This window comes from Tachyglossus aculeatus, chromosome 5 (genome assembly GCF_015852505.1).
Source record: "Tachyglossus aculeatus isolate mTacAcu1 chromosome 5, mTacAcu1.pri, whole genome shotgun sequence".
Taxonomy (NCBI): Eukaryota; Metazoa; Chordata; class Mammalia; order Monotremata; family Tachyglossidae; genus Tachyglossus; species Tachyglossus aculeatus.
This window is the reverse complement of record NC_052070.1, coordinates 60360680-60377446: the sequence shown is the minus strand read 5'-3', so window position 1 is coordinate 60377446 and position 16767 is coordinate 60360680. Positions and strand designations below refer to the sequence as shown.

Sequence of the window (16767 nt, the reverse complement as noted above, 5' to 3'; positions counted from 1 at the left end):
TTCCAGCCTGTGACATGTTGCGGCTTAGTTGATCAAGGTTTTTCCATAAACAATGATCTTTTTAATTGCACATAACATTTTAACAGCTATGTGTGTTGGGGGGTGCTTTGTGAGACAGGGGACGAACTGGCAAAAGTTTAATTTATTTTCCATAGGAAGAGTAGTTCAGTTAAGCATGGTCATTGCGACTGAGCCAAACAAAAACTCGAGTTTCATTCCATCAGTCAGTCAGTGGTATTTAATGAGGGTTTCTGTGTGCAGAGCACCGTACTGAACCCTTGGGAGAGTCCAGTGCTTAGAACAATGCTTGGCACATAGTAAGTGCTTTACAAATACCATTATTATTATTGTTATTATTATCATTATTACAGGACAATGGGAGTTGGTAGACAAGATCCCTGCTCACAAGGGGCTTAAAGTCTAGAGTGGGAGACACACATTCAAATAAATTACAGATAAGGAAAACAAGTATAAGGATATGCATATAAGGTGCTGAGGGCCTAGAACGAGGCAAATAAAACGTGCTTAAGGGGTTGAGGTGTGTTGCATAGGCAACACAGAAGGGAGACCGAGGTAAAGAAAATGAGGACTTAGTCGGGAAAGACCTTTTGGAGGAGATGCAATTTTCGATGGCTTCCGTCCAGCCCAGACAGGCACCATAACTAATTCATCACCTCCTTGAGCATGTACACCAGAGGTACCAAGTTGAACTGCTCTGGAGAAACGGTGTAGCCTAGTAGTTAGAGCATGGTCTGGCAGCCAGAAAGACCTGGGTTCTATTCCTGGCTCTGCCACTGTCTACTGGATGGCCTTAGGCAAGTCACTTCACTTCTCCATGCCCCAATTACCTCATCTGTGAAATGGAGATTAAGGCCATGAGCTTCATGTGGGACATGGACTGTTTCTAACATGATTAACATTCAGTACAGTCCCTGGCACATAGTAAGTGTTGAGAAAATGCCATTTTAAAAAAATGTTCTTGTGAAGCAACTATTCTGAAGGTCCAAAAAAATGGGCCTTGAAGAAGGGCAGAGGCATGTGTGGGCATAAAACAGCATAGCAGTTCAAACGTAATCCACATTGCAGAGTTCAAAGAAGTCTTGTCTTCTGAGATCACAGAAGCTGGCATCACTTTCAACCACTACCTGGCAAAGAGTCGAGATCCACCTTAAAACTCTGTCCATGCCAGCCTTAAGTAAGGCAGATTCCGACATGGGACTTGTAGACATAGGCAGTGTATTAGATTCAACAGAAAACATATACCAGTTTGTGAAGGAGAGCAGCCTTGGAGAGCAGGCAGTGTTTAGGGGACTCTCCACCTTTTGAGGGTTGAAACTTCTGATTTCGTGTTCTGGAGTATTTTGAAGAACAGACCTATTTTGAAGAGCGACAACTATTGAAGTATTGAATCCCAGAGCCCCGTGATTAATTAGGCCCAGTCTTCATCAAAGGCAAATCATTGAGCAGCCATCTGCACAAAACACCGTGGTGGAGTGCAGGGCCAGGCAGAGTGTTCAAGATTAACAGGGCATTTTGAGGTGCATTTGAAAGATTTCAGAGTCATAGGTGACCTCACACAATGCCTTAAGTAAATACACAAATCTAATTCCTGGTGACTTGTTTGCCTTGGTGTGGACTTTGCTGCAGTTTGCTGTGTCTAAAGTTTACTACTAAATTTTTGGAAGGACACCTATTATTGAAAAGCCCTGTGCATTATCCATAGTTTTTTTTTTAACAAGAAGTCCTTTTTCCACCCAAACTAATGAACCTTTACTTCCTCTTCTCCTCCTCCATCAGTTAAAAAAAAAAAAGAAGGTTTCAGCCGAATATTTGCAACCCAGTTTTGACCAGGCTGGGGTTACACTAATTGTGACTCTTTTGGATTACTTGACTTTCCTCTGGACCACTTAAAATGCTTGTGGTAAATCTCAGCTACTGCCAGAGAAGTGCAGGACGCTGTGTAAATGAATAGTCTAACTTTCATACATTTTGCTTTGAAATGCAAATTTGCCCTTTAAATTCTGGGTGGATCAGGCGAGGTAGGGTGTGGTGTTGAACCCTGTTATTTCCTGCCCTTGGGGAGAGCACATAATGAATTCTCTGGGAAGAGCACGTAATAAATAAACTGGGGAAAAGAAAAAATGTTTTCCATCCCCCAACTTTTTCTCTTCCTTCCTCTTCTCCTTACACCAAAGGTGAGCTGCATAGTGCAGGAGGCCCCGGAGGTGTCAGCGGAGCAGCCAACTCTAGTCATCGTCTCTGGGGCTTCCACAGATGCATGAGGATGTGGTTGCCCATTCCCCACCACCCTCAGGCTCCCTAGATGATGCTGATGGTGGTATTTGTTAAGCACTTATTATGTGTCCAGCACTGTACTAAATCCTGGCGTAAATACAAGCTAATCAGGTTGGACCCAATCCCTGTCCCATATGGGGCTCACACTCTTAATCCCCATTTTACAGATGAGTCAACTGGAGGCCCAGAGAAGTGAAGTGACTCGCCCAAGGTCACATTGCAGACAAGCAGCAGGGCCGAGATGAGAACCCAGATCCTCCTGACTCTGATGCCCATGCTCTATCCACTAGGACATGCTGCTTCTCTAGATCATTTCCCTTGCACCGTAAAAGCATTAGTAAGATCACATCTCCCCCAAGATTAAGCCCTCTATTAATAATAATAATAATAGCATTTGTTAAGTGCTTACCATGTGCCAAATATCATACTAAACATTGGGGTAGCTACCAGATAATCAAGTCCCACATGGAACTCACGTTCTAAGTAGAAGCGGGCACAGGTATTGAATCCCCATTTTGCTGAGGAGGGAACTGAGGCCCAGAGAAGTGAATCAATCAATCAATCGTATTTATTGAGTGCTTACTGTGTGCAGAGCACTGTACTAAGCACTTGGGAAGTACAAGTTGGCAACATATAGAGACAGTCCCTACCCAACAGTGGGCTCACAGTCTAAAAGGGGGAGACAGAGAACAAAACCAAACATACTAACAAAATAAAATAAATAGAATAGATATGTACAAGTAAAATAAAGAAATAGAGTAATAAATATGTACAAACATATATACATATATACAGGTGCTGTGGGGATGGGAAGGAGGTAAGATGGGGGGATGGAGAGGGGGACGAGGGGGAGAGGAAGGGAGGGGCTCAGTCTGGGAAGGCCTCCTGGAGGTGGTGAGCTCTCAGTAGGGCCTTGAAGGGAGGAAGAGAGCTAGCTTGGCGGATGGGCAGAGGGAGGGCATTCCAGGCCCGGGGGATGACGTGGGCCGGGGATCAATGGTGGGACAGGCGAGAACGAGGTACGGTGAGGAGATTAGCGGCAGAGGAGCAGAGGGTGCGGGGTGGGCTGTAGAGAGAAGAGAGGTGAGGTAGGAGGGGGTGAGGTGATGGACAGCCTTGAAGCCCAGGGTGAGGAGTTTCTTGTCACAGGCCACAGCAGGCATGTGGCAGAGCCAGGATTGGAACTGAGGTCTTCTGACTCCCAAGCCTGTGCTCTTAACGCTAGGCCAAGATGCTTCTCTTTTCCCCAGTTCGCTGTCCTTTTGGCATCATCTGTGCCCCTAGATCTGTGGCCTATGGACAGTTGATATTCACCCCACACTCGTCCCCAAAGCACTTATGGACTTAATCTTTAAATGATGCATTATAAAGTACTTATTCGTATTAATGTCCGCCTCCCCCTCTAGACTATAAGCTCGTTATGGGCAGGAAATGCTCATTCTGTTGTATTGTACTCTCCCAAGCACTTAGTACAGTGCTTTGCACATAGGAAGTGCTCAATAAATACTATTGATTAATTTTCATTTCTGTGGGGTGAAGGGCACGTGTAAATGAATCCTCGCCTGCTCCTCTAACTACGGTTGCCCCATTGCTCATATTCTTGGGTTCCAGAACCTGGGTTCGAATTCTGACTTGGCCACTTTTTATGGTATTCGTTAAGCGCTTACTGTGTGTCAGACACCGTTCCAAGCACTGGGGTAGATAGAGGTTAATTAGGTCAACATAGTCCCTATCCCACCTGGGGCTCCCACTCCAAGTAGAAGGGAGAACAGGTATTGAAATCCCCATTTTGCAGTTGAGGAAACTGAGATGCAAAGGAGTCAAATTCATTCATTCAGTCATATTTATTGAGCACTTACTATGTGCAGAGCACTGTACTAAGCACTTGGGAATTACAAGTCAGCAACATATAGAGACGGTCCCTACTCAACAATGGGCTTACAGTCTAGAAAGGGGAGACATATCACACAACAAAACACGTAGATAGGTGTCACAACCGTAAGAATAAATAGAATTTCAGCAATGACTTGCCCAAAGTCACACTGCAAGTACTTCGCAGAGCTGGGATTAGAACCCAGGTCCTCTGGCTCTAAGGCCCGTGCTCTTTCCACTAGGCCACGCCACTTCCACTGGCTTGCTTGTGTGACCTTGGGTGAGTCACTAAACTTCTCTGGGCCTCACTTACTTCATCTAAAAAATGGGGATCAATTCCAACTCCCTCCTATTCAGGCTATGAGCGCCGTGTGCAACAGGGACTGTGTCCAACCTGATTATCTTGGATCTACCCCATCACTTAGTAAGTGCTTAGCATGTGGTAAGGACTTAACAAAGAATATTATCATGATTGTATTTGACTTCATCTCTTATAATAATTGTGGTAGCCAAGCACTATTCTAACCCCTGTGGTAGACACAAGATTATCAGTTTGGACACAATACCCATCCCACCTGGGGATCACAATCTAGATAGAAGGGACGAGGATTGAATCTCCATTTTTACAGATGAGGAAATTGAAGTCATAAAGAAGTTAAGTGACTTCCCCAAGGATACACACAGCAGACAAGGAAGGGTTTCTGTTTTATGTAGGCTTCATATTTTCACTGTTTCTTCTGTCCTTGCGTGTCTGTTGCCAAGCCCCTTCCCCACCTCTGCTTCTTAGATTGTGAACTCCTTGGAGCCCAGGGGCCACCACCATTTGTCAACTCTTTATTTTTCCCCAGGGCTCAGTTCAGTGCTTTTGGCACAAAATAAATACCTTTGCTACTCATCCTAATGACAAATATTTGATTCCACTATTTGTATTGCTCAAGGAATTGAATGGGTTCAGTGGATTTGGCAAACCCCCTGGGACTCTTCAAGAAGCCTTAGGCAAGTGAATATTGAAAAATCTTGAAAATAACCATACAACACCTTAAGTGGTTCATTCACAACGTTCATGAGTTTACTTTGCATCTCCTCCCCACTACGTATATGACAGACCACCACTCTCCCCACCTTCAAAATGGTATAATAATAATCTTTCTGGTCTTTGCTAAACACTTACTGTGTTGCCAGGCACTGAACTAGGCGCTGGGGTGGATGCAAATAAATCGTGTTGGGCACAGTCCGTGTCCCACACGGGGCTCGCAGTCTTAATCCCCAATTTTACAGATGAGGCAATTGTATTAAAAGCATATCTCCAAGAGGCCTTCCCTGACTAAGCCCTTATTTCCCCTAGTCCCTCTCCCTTCTGTGTCCCCCAAGCTCTTGGATCTCAACCCTTTACCCACTTGATTTTCACCCCACCCTCAGCCCCACAACGCTTCTGTCCATATCTGTAATTTATTGTAATGTCTGTCTTCTCCTTTGGATTGTAAGCTCCCCGTGGGCAGGGAGCATGTACACGCTTAGTACGGGGCTCTGCACACGGTAAACACTCAAGACCATTAATTGACTGACTGATTGATTCTGTTAGACTGGACAGCTTTGGCTCATTTCTAGGAAACTTGATCCCCACTTGATCAAATTTAATGGGTTTTTAAAAATATATATGTGTTGAAATTTTATTTTTGAAATTGTAGATGGAACAGCTCCTGAAAACACTTGCCATTGCCAGGGTAAAGTAATTTCATACGCCACTTCAGCAGGTGAATCCTCGGGCAATGTTCCTTTGAGGAAACAGCATAGCTCTGAGCCTATTCAGCTCATCCGGAGGGTCAATGGTGGATATTCTCATCAGAAAAAACTGATAATCAATAAATCGATCGTATTTATTGAATGCTTACAGTGTGCTGACACTGTACTAAGTGCTTGGGAGAGTGCAGTATAACAGAGTTGGTAGACACATTACCTACCCACAGTGAGCTTACAGTCTAGACCTGTGAGCCCACTGTGGGTAGGGATTGTCTCTATTCATTGCTGAATTGTTCTTCCCAAGTGCTTAGTACAGTGCTGTGCACAGAGTAAGCACTCAATAAATTTCTAGACTGTGAGCCCGCTGTTGGGTAGGGACCTTCTCTATATGTTGCCAACTTGTACTTCCCAAGCACTTAGTATAGTGCTCTGCACACAGTAAGTGCTCAATAAATACAATTGAATGAAAATACGATTGAATGAACGAATAGAGCAGGGAGGCAGATCTGAATTTAAATACATAAAATGACTGATATGTACATAAGTGCTGTAGGGCTGGAGAGGGGATGAATAAAAGGAGCTAGTCAGGGCGATGCAGAAGAGAGTGGGAGAAGAGGAAAGGAGGACTTGGTCAGGGAAGACCTCTTGGAGGAGATGTGCCTTCCATAAGGCTTTTAAGGAGGGGAGAACAATTGTGGGATCCGAATGGTGTTTAGCTGTGAGGCAGGGGTATTGGAGGGAGTTTGTTTTCAGCCCGGGCCTGAGAGTCAGAAGGACCTGTGTTCTAATCTCGCCTCCACCACTCATCTACTAGGTGACCTTAGGCAAGTCACTTCACTTCTCTGCACCTCAGTCACCTCATCTGTAAAACAGGGAATACTATAAGCCCCATATGGAACATGGACTCTGTCCAACCTGCTTACCGTTTATCTACCCCAGAGCTTAGTACAGTGCATGGCACATAGTAAGTGCTTAAAAAATACTATTAATTTTTTTAAAAAAAACCTAAAAATATCTATTTTGAGGGACAAGATGATTATAAACTGTGCAGAGAAAAATGGGCCCTCACGTTGTCATCGACAAACTCTGTTTTGGTTTTCTTACAATTGCCGAACTTGGATGAGTAGACCTTACGCACTGAGAGTCCTGTTATTAAAGAGGGAGAATTCTCAGTTGTACCACTTTGCTTCTGGTTGTTTTGCCCAACCATATGTTCGTGGCCAGAACCTAAGAAGAGGAACTGGGATGGAAACACAGTAGTAGTATCTTGTCTTATGCTATCGAGTCGCCTCCGACCCATAACAACGCCATGGGCACATCTCCCCCAGAACACCCCACCTCCATCTGCGATCGTTCTGGTAATGGATCCATAGAGTTTTCTTGGTCAAAATACGGAAGTGGTTTACCATTGCCTTCTTCCGCGCGGGAAACTTGAGTCTCCACTCTTGACTCTCTCCCATGTCACTGCTGCCCAGCACGGGTGAGTTCTGACTTGTTGCAGTTTGCTTTCCACTCACTAGCCACTGCCCAAGCTAGGAATGGAATGGGTATGCCTCTGCTTGACTCTTCCTCCCTTAGTTGAGACTGGTAGAGGATTGGAAACGCTCCAGTTGTGATCCTGAGAGGAGAGAAGTAGTTGTATCAATAAATGCTTACCGTGTGCAGGGCCCTGTACTTAGGACTGGGAGAGAATACCCCGTTGGGAATTAGACATGGTTCCTGTTCATCAAGGGGCTCACAATCTAAAAGTATAAGTGGAGAGAAGTGACGTAAATCGAATGATATGTTTTGCTGTTAGCACTCCAGTTAATGATCCTGCCCTGGTGCATCATCCAGTCTGGATTCCTACTTTTTAAGGGATTTGTGTCCCCCCCATGCCCCCCGCCAAGAGTCCCTCTAAAATGCAGGCCATTTAGTTCTAGAAAGTGCTTCTGTAAACCCATCTCTATGGCAGAGGTATTAGGTCTGGATACCATGTTGGTTTAGTGCCTATAATGACAATGTCCCAGTGAGATGACTATCACTGTCTTGACTAAGCTCTCTGAGGGCAGGGAATGTGCCTATCAACTCTGTTGTATGGTACTCGCACAGAGTAAGAGCTTTGTAAGTGTCTAATACCATAATTATTATTGTCATGCAAGTACATATATATATATATATATATATATATATATATCTGTGTATATATTAATATTCAACGATACGTCCATCTTCAGCCTTTGGGGGTATATATATATATATATATATATATATACGCACACACACACACACATATATATATATACATATATATATATATATATGTATGTATGTATGTAAATATATATCCTCCCAAAGGCTGAGCATGGATGTATTTAAACGAATACGTAAACAGAGGTGGCTGTTGGTTTGAGGTGGTGCGATATCAGGAGGACTGTAAGCTCGTTACAGGCAGGGAGTGTGTCTGTTTATTGTTTTATTGGACTCTCCCAAGTGCTTAGTAGAGTACTCTGCCCACAGTAAGGACTCAATAAATACGATTGGCTGGCTGACTTTGGAGATGGGGAGAAATGAGGCATGATGACGTGAACGAAGGGTTGGCGGTGGGAGAGTGAGTGAGGTACGATTAGTAGGCAATACTGGAAGTGATGGGTGAAGAGAGTGTAAAAATAAAATGAGAGAAACAGACAAAATTGGTTTGGCTCAATTATGTGGGCACCGAGCCAAATTATCCCTAGCCTCAAGCTCAGAGAGGAGAATTACTTGAGTCATCTCTATTCATTGAGTCAGAAAACAGAGAAGCAGTGTAGCCCAGTGGATAGAGCACAGGCCTGGTGGTCAGAGGGACCTGGATTCTAATCTCGGCTCCAACACTTGTGTGCTGTGTGACCTTGGTCAAGTCAAGTCCCACATAGGGCTCACAGTCTTAATCCCCATTTTACAGATGAGGTAACCGAGGCACAGAGAAGTGAAGAAAACAGAAGCAGCGTGGCTTAGTGGAAAGAGCATGGTAGGCACAGTCTTGGGAGTCTGAGGACATGGGTTCTAATACCAGCTCTGCCATCTCTGTACTGTGTGACCTTGGGCAAGGCAATTCACTTCCCTGTGCTTCAGTTACCTCATCTGTAATATGGGGATTAAAACTGAACCCCACGTGGGACAACCTGATTATCTTGTATCTGCTCCCTTGTGTAGGACAGTGCTTGGCACATAGCGCTTAACAAATACTATAATTATTATTATTATCATTAAGTGACTTGCCCAACATCACACAGTAGGCAAGTGACAGAGCTGGGATTAGGCCCCAAGTCCCCATACTTCCAGGCCCATGCTCTGTTTTTCAGGTGTAAATTCAAACAGTGGGGTTGGAAGATATAAAGGCCCCGAAACCAATGCATTGCTCCCATGGAATATCCCAGTAAAGCAGAAAGCCAGTACAACAGAAAAAAGTAGTAGTTAGAACCCATTCCATTGGCTCTGAGGAAGCCCCCCCTCTCCCTCTAAAGCCATCTTCTCTTGTTCTCTCTCTGTCTCTTGTCTCTCTGTGTGTGTCTCTCTGTTTCTGGAGCATTACCAGACTCATGCATCTGGAAGATAACTTTCATTTTGCCTTGTAGAGAGCATACTGCGGCCAATGCAGTGAAAGGATATGGGGTCTCGGAAGGCAAGGCTACAAGTGCATAAACTGCAAATTGCTGGTCCATAAACGTTGTCATATCCTGGTGCCACTGACCTGCAAAAGGCATATGGTAAGTGCCTGTTCCCGGAACAACTGGTAGGATGCCGGGGGTGCTCCCCACCTGGGTTCCCTCTGCCCCCAGTGCCCTCCACAATGCTCTTTTGACACCTAAGGAACCTCCTTTTCCAAGGGGCCTCGAGTTAACGGCCCTGTGTAGAGGGTGGCCCAGCCACGTGATAACTTGGGGTGTGTGCCAGGGGTGATCCTAGCCCAGATTAGAAAAGCGAACCTAAAAACCGTGTGCTTAAGGAGGGCAAGCCTGGAGTTGCGTCTCTTTCCACCGTCCTCACCGCCACCCCCAAGAGAAACAAAGCATGTGGGCATTTTGGGGAAGGGTCTCGGATTGTCTCTCTGTCAACTTTCCTGTTTCTGTTCCCGCTGGAAAAAGAGCAGTTGGGCACTGTGTTCCTTCGGATGGCTTTTGAAATGATTACGTTGATGATAAAATCTGGATCTCTCCAAGAAAAACCATTCGTTAGCAGGAGATTGATCTATAGTGCATGGGGGAAGTGTCCGAAAGACCTGCTGTTTCTGAAAGTCTCGTCAAAACCAGGGGGAGGCAAGGTCTGAACCGCTTCTTATGTCCTATCGGCCTCCTTTCCAGGCACTGCTTCTTGCAGGCTCTGGGGTTCGGTGTCCGGACCCTTTGATGTCACGTGACCGAGCATCGTTGCCACTTTTCTTGCCCAGTTGTCCGGCAGGCAGGGTAGCGTGAAAGTGCCATCCTTGGTTGGTGACCACGATTGATCCTCTTTTGTCAGGATTCGGTCATGCCTTCCCAAGAGCCTCAAATAGACGCTAAAAACGATGAAGTTGACCTCCCTTCAGAAGATACTGACGGAAGTAGGTATTTTGGCCTCCTTGGTGTGGGAGTGGGTCACCGCTTCCTCTGTTCTGAAGAACATGTTTTGTGATTTCCTCTCATCCTCCCACTGAAGAAAAGCCACCTCAAAGCCCACCCTCCCATCCTCTGTGGCAATGCAACGGGTGAATTGGTTGGCTTTTTTGTTTTTTCAGATCGGTTACCCGGTGACTGCTCAATCTGAGCGAGCAATCCCCTCCGTGAGAGGCTCTGAAACGTTTCACTTGGGTGTTGGGTGGCCCCAGCGGGTTGAGCTGGATCACGGTGCTCTTGTCCGATCTTGGAAGGGGAATCCTCTCCTGGGTGGGCTTTTGGGGATTCATCAGGAATTTTGACCCAATTCTGCCCTGCTCCCAGTTCTGGACTCTGGTGCCCGGCCACTGCTGCTCTAAGCTCGGAGACTCATCCCTTCCCCTCCTGAGGAGGCGGATGTGGAGAGCATGGCAGGGACCAGCTGGTAGCAACCCTCTACCAATCCTAAAGCCCAGTATTTCCCGGGGATTTTCTGGAATTGGTCTCGAAAACTCACGGATTCTGTCTCCGCTTTCCTTCACCAGTTCCTTATATTTCATCAACCCGGAAACATGACACCATTAAAGATGATTCTGAGGTAAGCTGGGAAAAATCAGGCTTTAATACACTTTCCTCTTCACTGGTATCCTCATCACTAGGATTGTCTTTCAACCTCTGTAGTCTTCCAGGACAAGGGACTGTATCCTCCACTTTGATTAAAACCTCCTAAGCGTCCAGTACAGGGTTCTGCCTAGTTGACTGCAGGGCATTGTACTGGGTGCTCAGTCCACAATACAAGAGACCTACAAGGTACAACCACTAAATACAACTAAGTTACAACCATCACTAAATCCTGTCAGTTCTACCTTCACAACATCGCCGAAACCCTCCCTTTCCTCTCCATTCAAACTGTCTCCACATTAATGCACGCATTTATCCTATTCTACCTTGATTATTAAATCAGCCTCCTTGCTGACCTCCCTGCCTTCTGTCTCTCCTCACTCCTGTCTATACTCTATTCTGTTGCCTGATCATTTTCCTTCAAAAATGTTCAGACCATGATTCCCCCCTCCTCAAGAAACTCCAGTGGTTGCCCATCCACCTCCACATCAAACAAAAACTGCTTGGTTTTAAAGCACTTAATCACCTTGCCTTTTGTACTTCACCTCACTACTCTTCTACTTCAACCCAACCCGCACACTTGGCTCCTCTAATGCCAACCTTCTCACTGTGCCTCCATCTCGTCTATCTTGTCGCCGACCTCTCACCCACATCCTACTTCTGGCCTGGAACCCTCTCCCGTATATCAGGCAGATAATTGCTCTCCCTGACTTTAAAACCTTATTAAAGGCACATCTACTCCAAGAAGCCTTGACTAAGCCCTCCTCTTCTCTTCTCCCACTCCCTTCTGTGCCGCTCTTACTTGCTCCTTCATGCATCCTCCTATCCCACAGCACATATGTATGTATTTCTATAGCTCTGTAATTTATTTATTTATCTATTTATATTAATGTCCATCTCCCCATCTAGACTGTGAGCTTGTTGTGGGCAGGAATGTGTCTGTTGTTATATTGTACTCTCCCAAGAGCTTAGTACAGTGCTTTGCACACAGTAAGTGCCCAATAAATATGAATGAATGAATGAACAAACCCCAATTCTATGCCACTTAGTGTAATGAATAGGAATCATGTCCACCAGTTCTATAATTCTTTGCCAAGTGCTTGGTATAGTGCTCTGCACCCAGTAAGTGCTCAATAAATGCCACTGATTGGCTGATTGATTGACAGTAGACCTAAATGGTGACATGGGCCTGACAGAAGGTTATGAGTTCTAATCCTGGCTCTGTCACTTGTCTGCTGTGTGACCTTGGGCAAGTCACTTTACTTCTCTGGGCCTCAGTTACCTCATCTGTGAAATGGAGATTTAGTCTGTGAGCCCCTTGTGGGACAGAGATTGTGCCCAACCTGATTTGCTTGTATCCACCCTAGTGCCCAGTACTTAGAAAGCACATAACAAATACCACAATTATTATTGTTATTACTTAAGAATTTCCCTATTCATTTTATTTTCTGGAACTTCCTATGATCTAGGCATGTCTCTGTACTGAGTGGAAACTTACTCTTTTGGTTAACCTTCCCTTATCCCCGGCTTTCTCCGCTGCTGTTTTTATCCTCCTGCACTCATTCACACTTCAGGATCTTTGCTCTGAACCTGGATGCTAACCGCTCCTTCCCATTATCCTTCCCTCCCTCCTTACCTCCTTCTTTCCCCTCATAAATCTGGATTTACTTGACTCTGGAGGCTTAATGTCAAATTAAACCGAGAGACACGTGACTAGCTTTGACCCTGGAGCTCCTCAGCGTTTTCTAAATATGTCCTCACCTAATGGCCTTCAGACAGAGAAGGGTGACAACATGCGAAGGTCAAAGATTCAGCTTCCTGTCTTCTAACCTTTTGCCCGTATAGTCAGTTGTCCTACTATATGGGAGTGGCATTCTGAGAGAACCCCACGTGACAGAAAAGTCGCATTATCGCTCTTTCCTTTTAACCGGTGCTGGTACTGCACATGTGCTTACAGGTGCTTCTTCCAGTACTAAAGTGTGCAGTACAAATCAGGGATACCTACTGAGTGTCTTCTCTGGTACAACACTGAGCTATGCCCTTGAGAGAGTACAGGAGAATTAGTAGGTGTGATCCCTTGCCCTCAAGGAATTTACTATCTAGCAAGGAAGACAAATGTGAAAATACTTTATTAATAATAATAATTGTGGTATTTGGTAGGCGCTTTCTATGTGCCAGGCACTGTACTAAACACTGGGGAGATACAAGCAAATTGGGTTGGACACAGTCCCTGTCCCACATCGGGCTCATAGTCTCAATCCCCATTTTACAGATGAGGTAACTGAGGCACAGAGAAGTGAAGGACTTGCCGAAGGTAACACGGCAGACAAGTGGCGGAGGCGGGATTTGAACCCATGTCCTTCTGACTCCCGACTCCCGGGCCCGTGCTCTAGCCGCTAGGCCATGCTGCTTCTCCAAGCAGCTGCTTTTCTTCTTTACAGATCCTCTAGACCGTGAGCTCATTATGTGTAGGTAACATGTCTACCAACACCGTTGTATTCTCCCAAGTACAGTGCTCTGCACACAGAAAGTGCTTGTTAAGTTCCTTTGATTAATCGGTTGATCAAAAGAAGAAAGAAAATTGGGCAGGTATTCAAGGAACAGCTTATGGAACCGAATTGTATTTGTATGTCTAGATAGTGCTGAAGTGCTGCAGAGTCTGTAGGAGAGATCTAAGCAGGGGAGTGTGTTTGGGGAAGGCCTCCTGGAAGAGATGTGGGTCCAGAAAAGCATTTAAAATGGGGAGGGCTGTGGGCTGTCAAACTTGAAGTAGGGAAGAGTTCCAGGCAAGGGAAAGGGCATGAGCCAAGAGGTAAGCAGCAGGAGAACCAGAACTAGACATAAATAGTAGGCAAAACTGAGAGGGGAACGAAGAGTTCGAGCCAAGATGTAGCGGGAAAGGAGAGGGTAAAGAGCCGGTGGGCTTGAAAGCCAGTGGTCAGGAGTTTTTGCTTGATGCAGAAAGGAATAGGCAACCTTGGGAGGTTTTTGATGAGTGGGGAGATGTGTGCACTATGTCATGTCATTTTAGAAAAAACAGCCCAGGAAGGAAAGTGAAATATGGATTGAAAAAGGGAAGAGACTGAAAGCAGGGAGATCAGTGAGAGGATTGATGCACTAGTCAAGTTGGGGTATGATAAGAGCTTGGATCAGCCTTTGTAAGGAGGGGATGGGGCGGATTCTGGAAATGTCACTGAGGAAGAAACAACAGGATTTGACAGCAGGCTGAATAAGGGGGTTGAAAAAGAGGGAGGAATCAGGGATAATGCCCCGGTCGTGGACTTGGCTGGAAGGATGGTGATATTGTCAGAGGTGAAGCTCATCTTCTAGACTGTAAGCTCGTTGCAGCAGGGAGTGTGTCAGTTTATTGTTCTAGTGTACACTCCCAAGCACTCAGTACAGTACTCTGCACACAGTAAGTGCTCGATAAATAAAAGCAAATGAATGGGAAAGGTAGGTGGAGGAGAGGCTTTGGTAGTGATGGTGAGTGTTTAATTTTAAGCTTGAGGTGCTACAGGATATCCCTGGGGAAATATGTTGGAGGCAGGAGGAAATGCAAGAATCCAGAGAAGGAGAGAGGTTGGGGCTGGTGAGGTAGATTTAAGAATCCTTTATCTAGAGGCAATAGTTAATTCCAGGGAATAGGTGAGCACCCCAAGGGAATGGGTGCCACGTCCTCTAGACTATAAGCTTCCTCTGGGCAGGGAACAGTGTCTACCAACTCTGTTCTGTTGGACTCTCCAAAGCGCTCAGCACAGTGCTCTGCACACAGTAAGCACTCAATAAATACTATGGATTGGCATGAGAAGGGAAGGGGACCCAGGACAAAGCCTCAAGGCAGGTTCTCAGTTAGTGAGTGGGAGGCAGAGAAAGATCCAACAACAGGAAGACTGATATAGTTGTCGGAAGAACATGCCCCCTGTTTTTATTGCCCAATTCTACCCCCAAATGCCTCATTTTTACTCACATTGTAGGAGAACTACCTGCAGCCTCTTTCTTCTTTCAGGGTCCATTTATACAGGCCCATTTGGAAGAGCCTATAGGGAAGCAGTGTGGCCTAGTGGATAGAGCACAGGCCTGGGAGTTAGAAGGACCTGGGTTCTAATCCTGGCTCCACCACTTGTCTGCTGTGTGACCTTGGGCAAATCACTTCAATTCTCTGGGCCTCAGCGACCTCAACTGTAAAATGGGGATTAAGACTGGAAGCCCCATGTGGGACATGGACTGTGCCCAATCTGATTAGCTGGTATCCACCTCTGCAGTTAGAAGAGTGCTTGACACATAATAAGCGCTTAACAAATATTATTATTATTATTATTATTATTATTATTATTATTATTATTATTATTATTTGGAGTCCTGCAAGGTGCTGCCTCTTTATAAAGTTGGGTTCCGATGAGTTGGATTCACTTCACCCGGTGTTTTCCTTATATTTATGAGGGAGAACTTTATGGGGTGTGTCTTGTGGTTTCTGCTCTTCAATGCTTTAGAAAGAAATACGTCTTCTCATAAGAATAATGATAATTGGGGTATTTGTCGAGGTATACTATGTGTTGGGGTAGATACAAGGTATTCAGGTCCCTAATGGAGCTCACAGGGTATACGGGTATTGAATCCCCATTTTGCAGTTGCAAGGAACTGAGGCACAGAGAAGTAGTAGTAGTAATAATAACAATAATGGTATTTGTTAAGTGCTTCCTATCTGCCACAGACTGTTCTAAGGACTGGAGTAGATACAAGCTAATCAAGTTCATTGAGTCATATTTATTGAGTGCTTAATTATTGAGTGCTTATTGTGTGCAGTGTGCTATACTAAGCACTTGGGAGAGTACAAAATAACAATAAATAGACACATTCCCTGCCCACAATGAGCTTACAATCTAGAGGGGGTGACAAGCATTAATATAAATAAATAAATAAATTGAAGGTATAATAAATTACACAAATCAAGTTGGTTGGACACAGTTCCTGCCTTACATGGGCTTAATCCCCATTTTACAGATGAGGTAACTGAAGCACTGAGAATTTGAGCAACTTGCCCAAAGTCACACAGCAGACAAGTGGAGGAACCGAGATGAGAACCCACATCTTTCTAACTCCCAGACCTGTGCTGTATCCACCAGACCACACTACCACTTGCCCAAGATCACACAGCAGACAAGTGCGGGAGCTGGGATTAGATCATCTGGCTCCCAGATCTGTGCTTATTCCACTGTGCTATACTGCTTCTCTGATACTCTCAGAAGGTCCTCGATTTGAGATTGTGAAGGCCCATAAATCAATCAGTAGTATTTTTTGAGCAGTGCACTGTACTAAGTACTTGAAAAACTGCAGTTGAGGTAGAAGACTTGGTCTCTGCATTGGAGTACAATCAAGCAGAGAAACTTTCGATCTAAATGAATGGGCTTTGGGTTCATTCACTATAAGCTCGCTGTGTGGGTGGGGAATGTGTCTACTGACTCTGTTGCATTATACTCTCCTGAGCACTTAGTACAGTGTTTTGCACGTAGTAAGCACTCAACAAAGATCATTCATTCACTGGATTGACCCTGAGGTTTCATTCTGAGGAAAGCCATTGCAAAGGAAATCCTTGTCAAAGGAACTGTCTTGAGTAGTACGATGAGCGTTCACTTCCAACTCAAAGGGA

The 16767-nt window shown here is 45.1% G+C and overlaps 1 protein-coding gene and 1 non-coding gene across 5 annotated transcripts in view; one reads left to right on the top strand and one right to left on the bottom strand.

Moving 5' to 3' along the window:
- Positions 1-16767, top strand: part of PRKCZ (protein kinase C zeta) — a 219688-nt gene that overhangs the window by 143452 nt on the left and 59469 nt on the right. For all 4 annotated transcript variants that reach the window (XM_038746338.1, XM_038746339.1, XM_038746341.1 and 1 more), the window contains 3 exons: positions 9504-9635; positions 10387-10468; positions 11045-11097. In XM_038746338.1, coding sequence (XP_038602266.1) covers positions 9504-9635; positions 10387-10468; positions 11045-11097 — 267 coding nt within the window. The remainder of the gene's footprint in view (positions 1-9503; positions 9636-10386; positions 10469-11044; positions 11098-16767) is intronic.
- LOC119929416 lies at positions 7398-7535 on the bottom strand. The gene has a single exon (XR_005451541.1). It is a non-coding gene; the product is annotated as a small nucleolar RNA SNORA7 (small nucleolar RNA).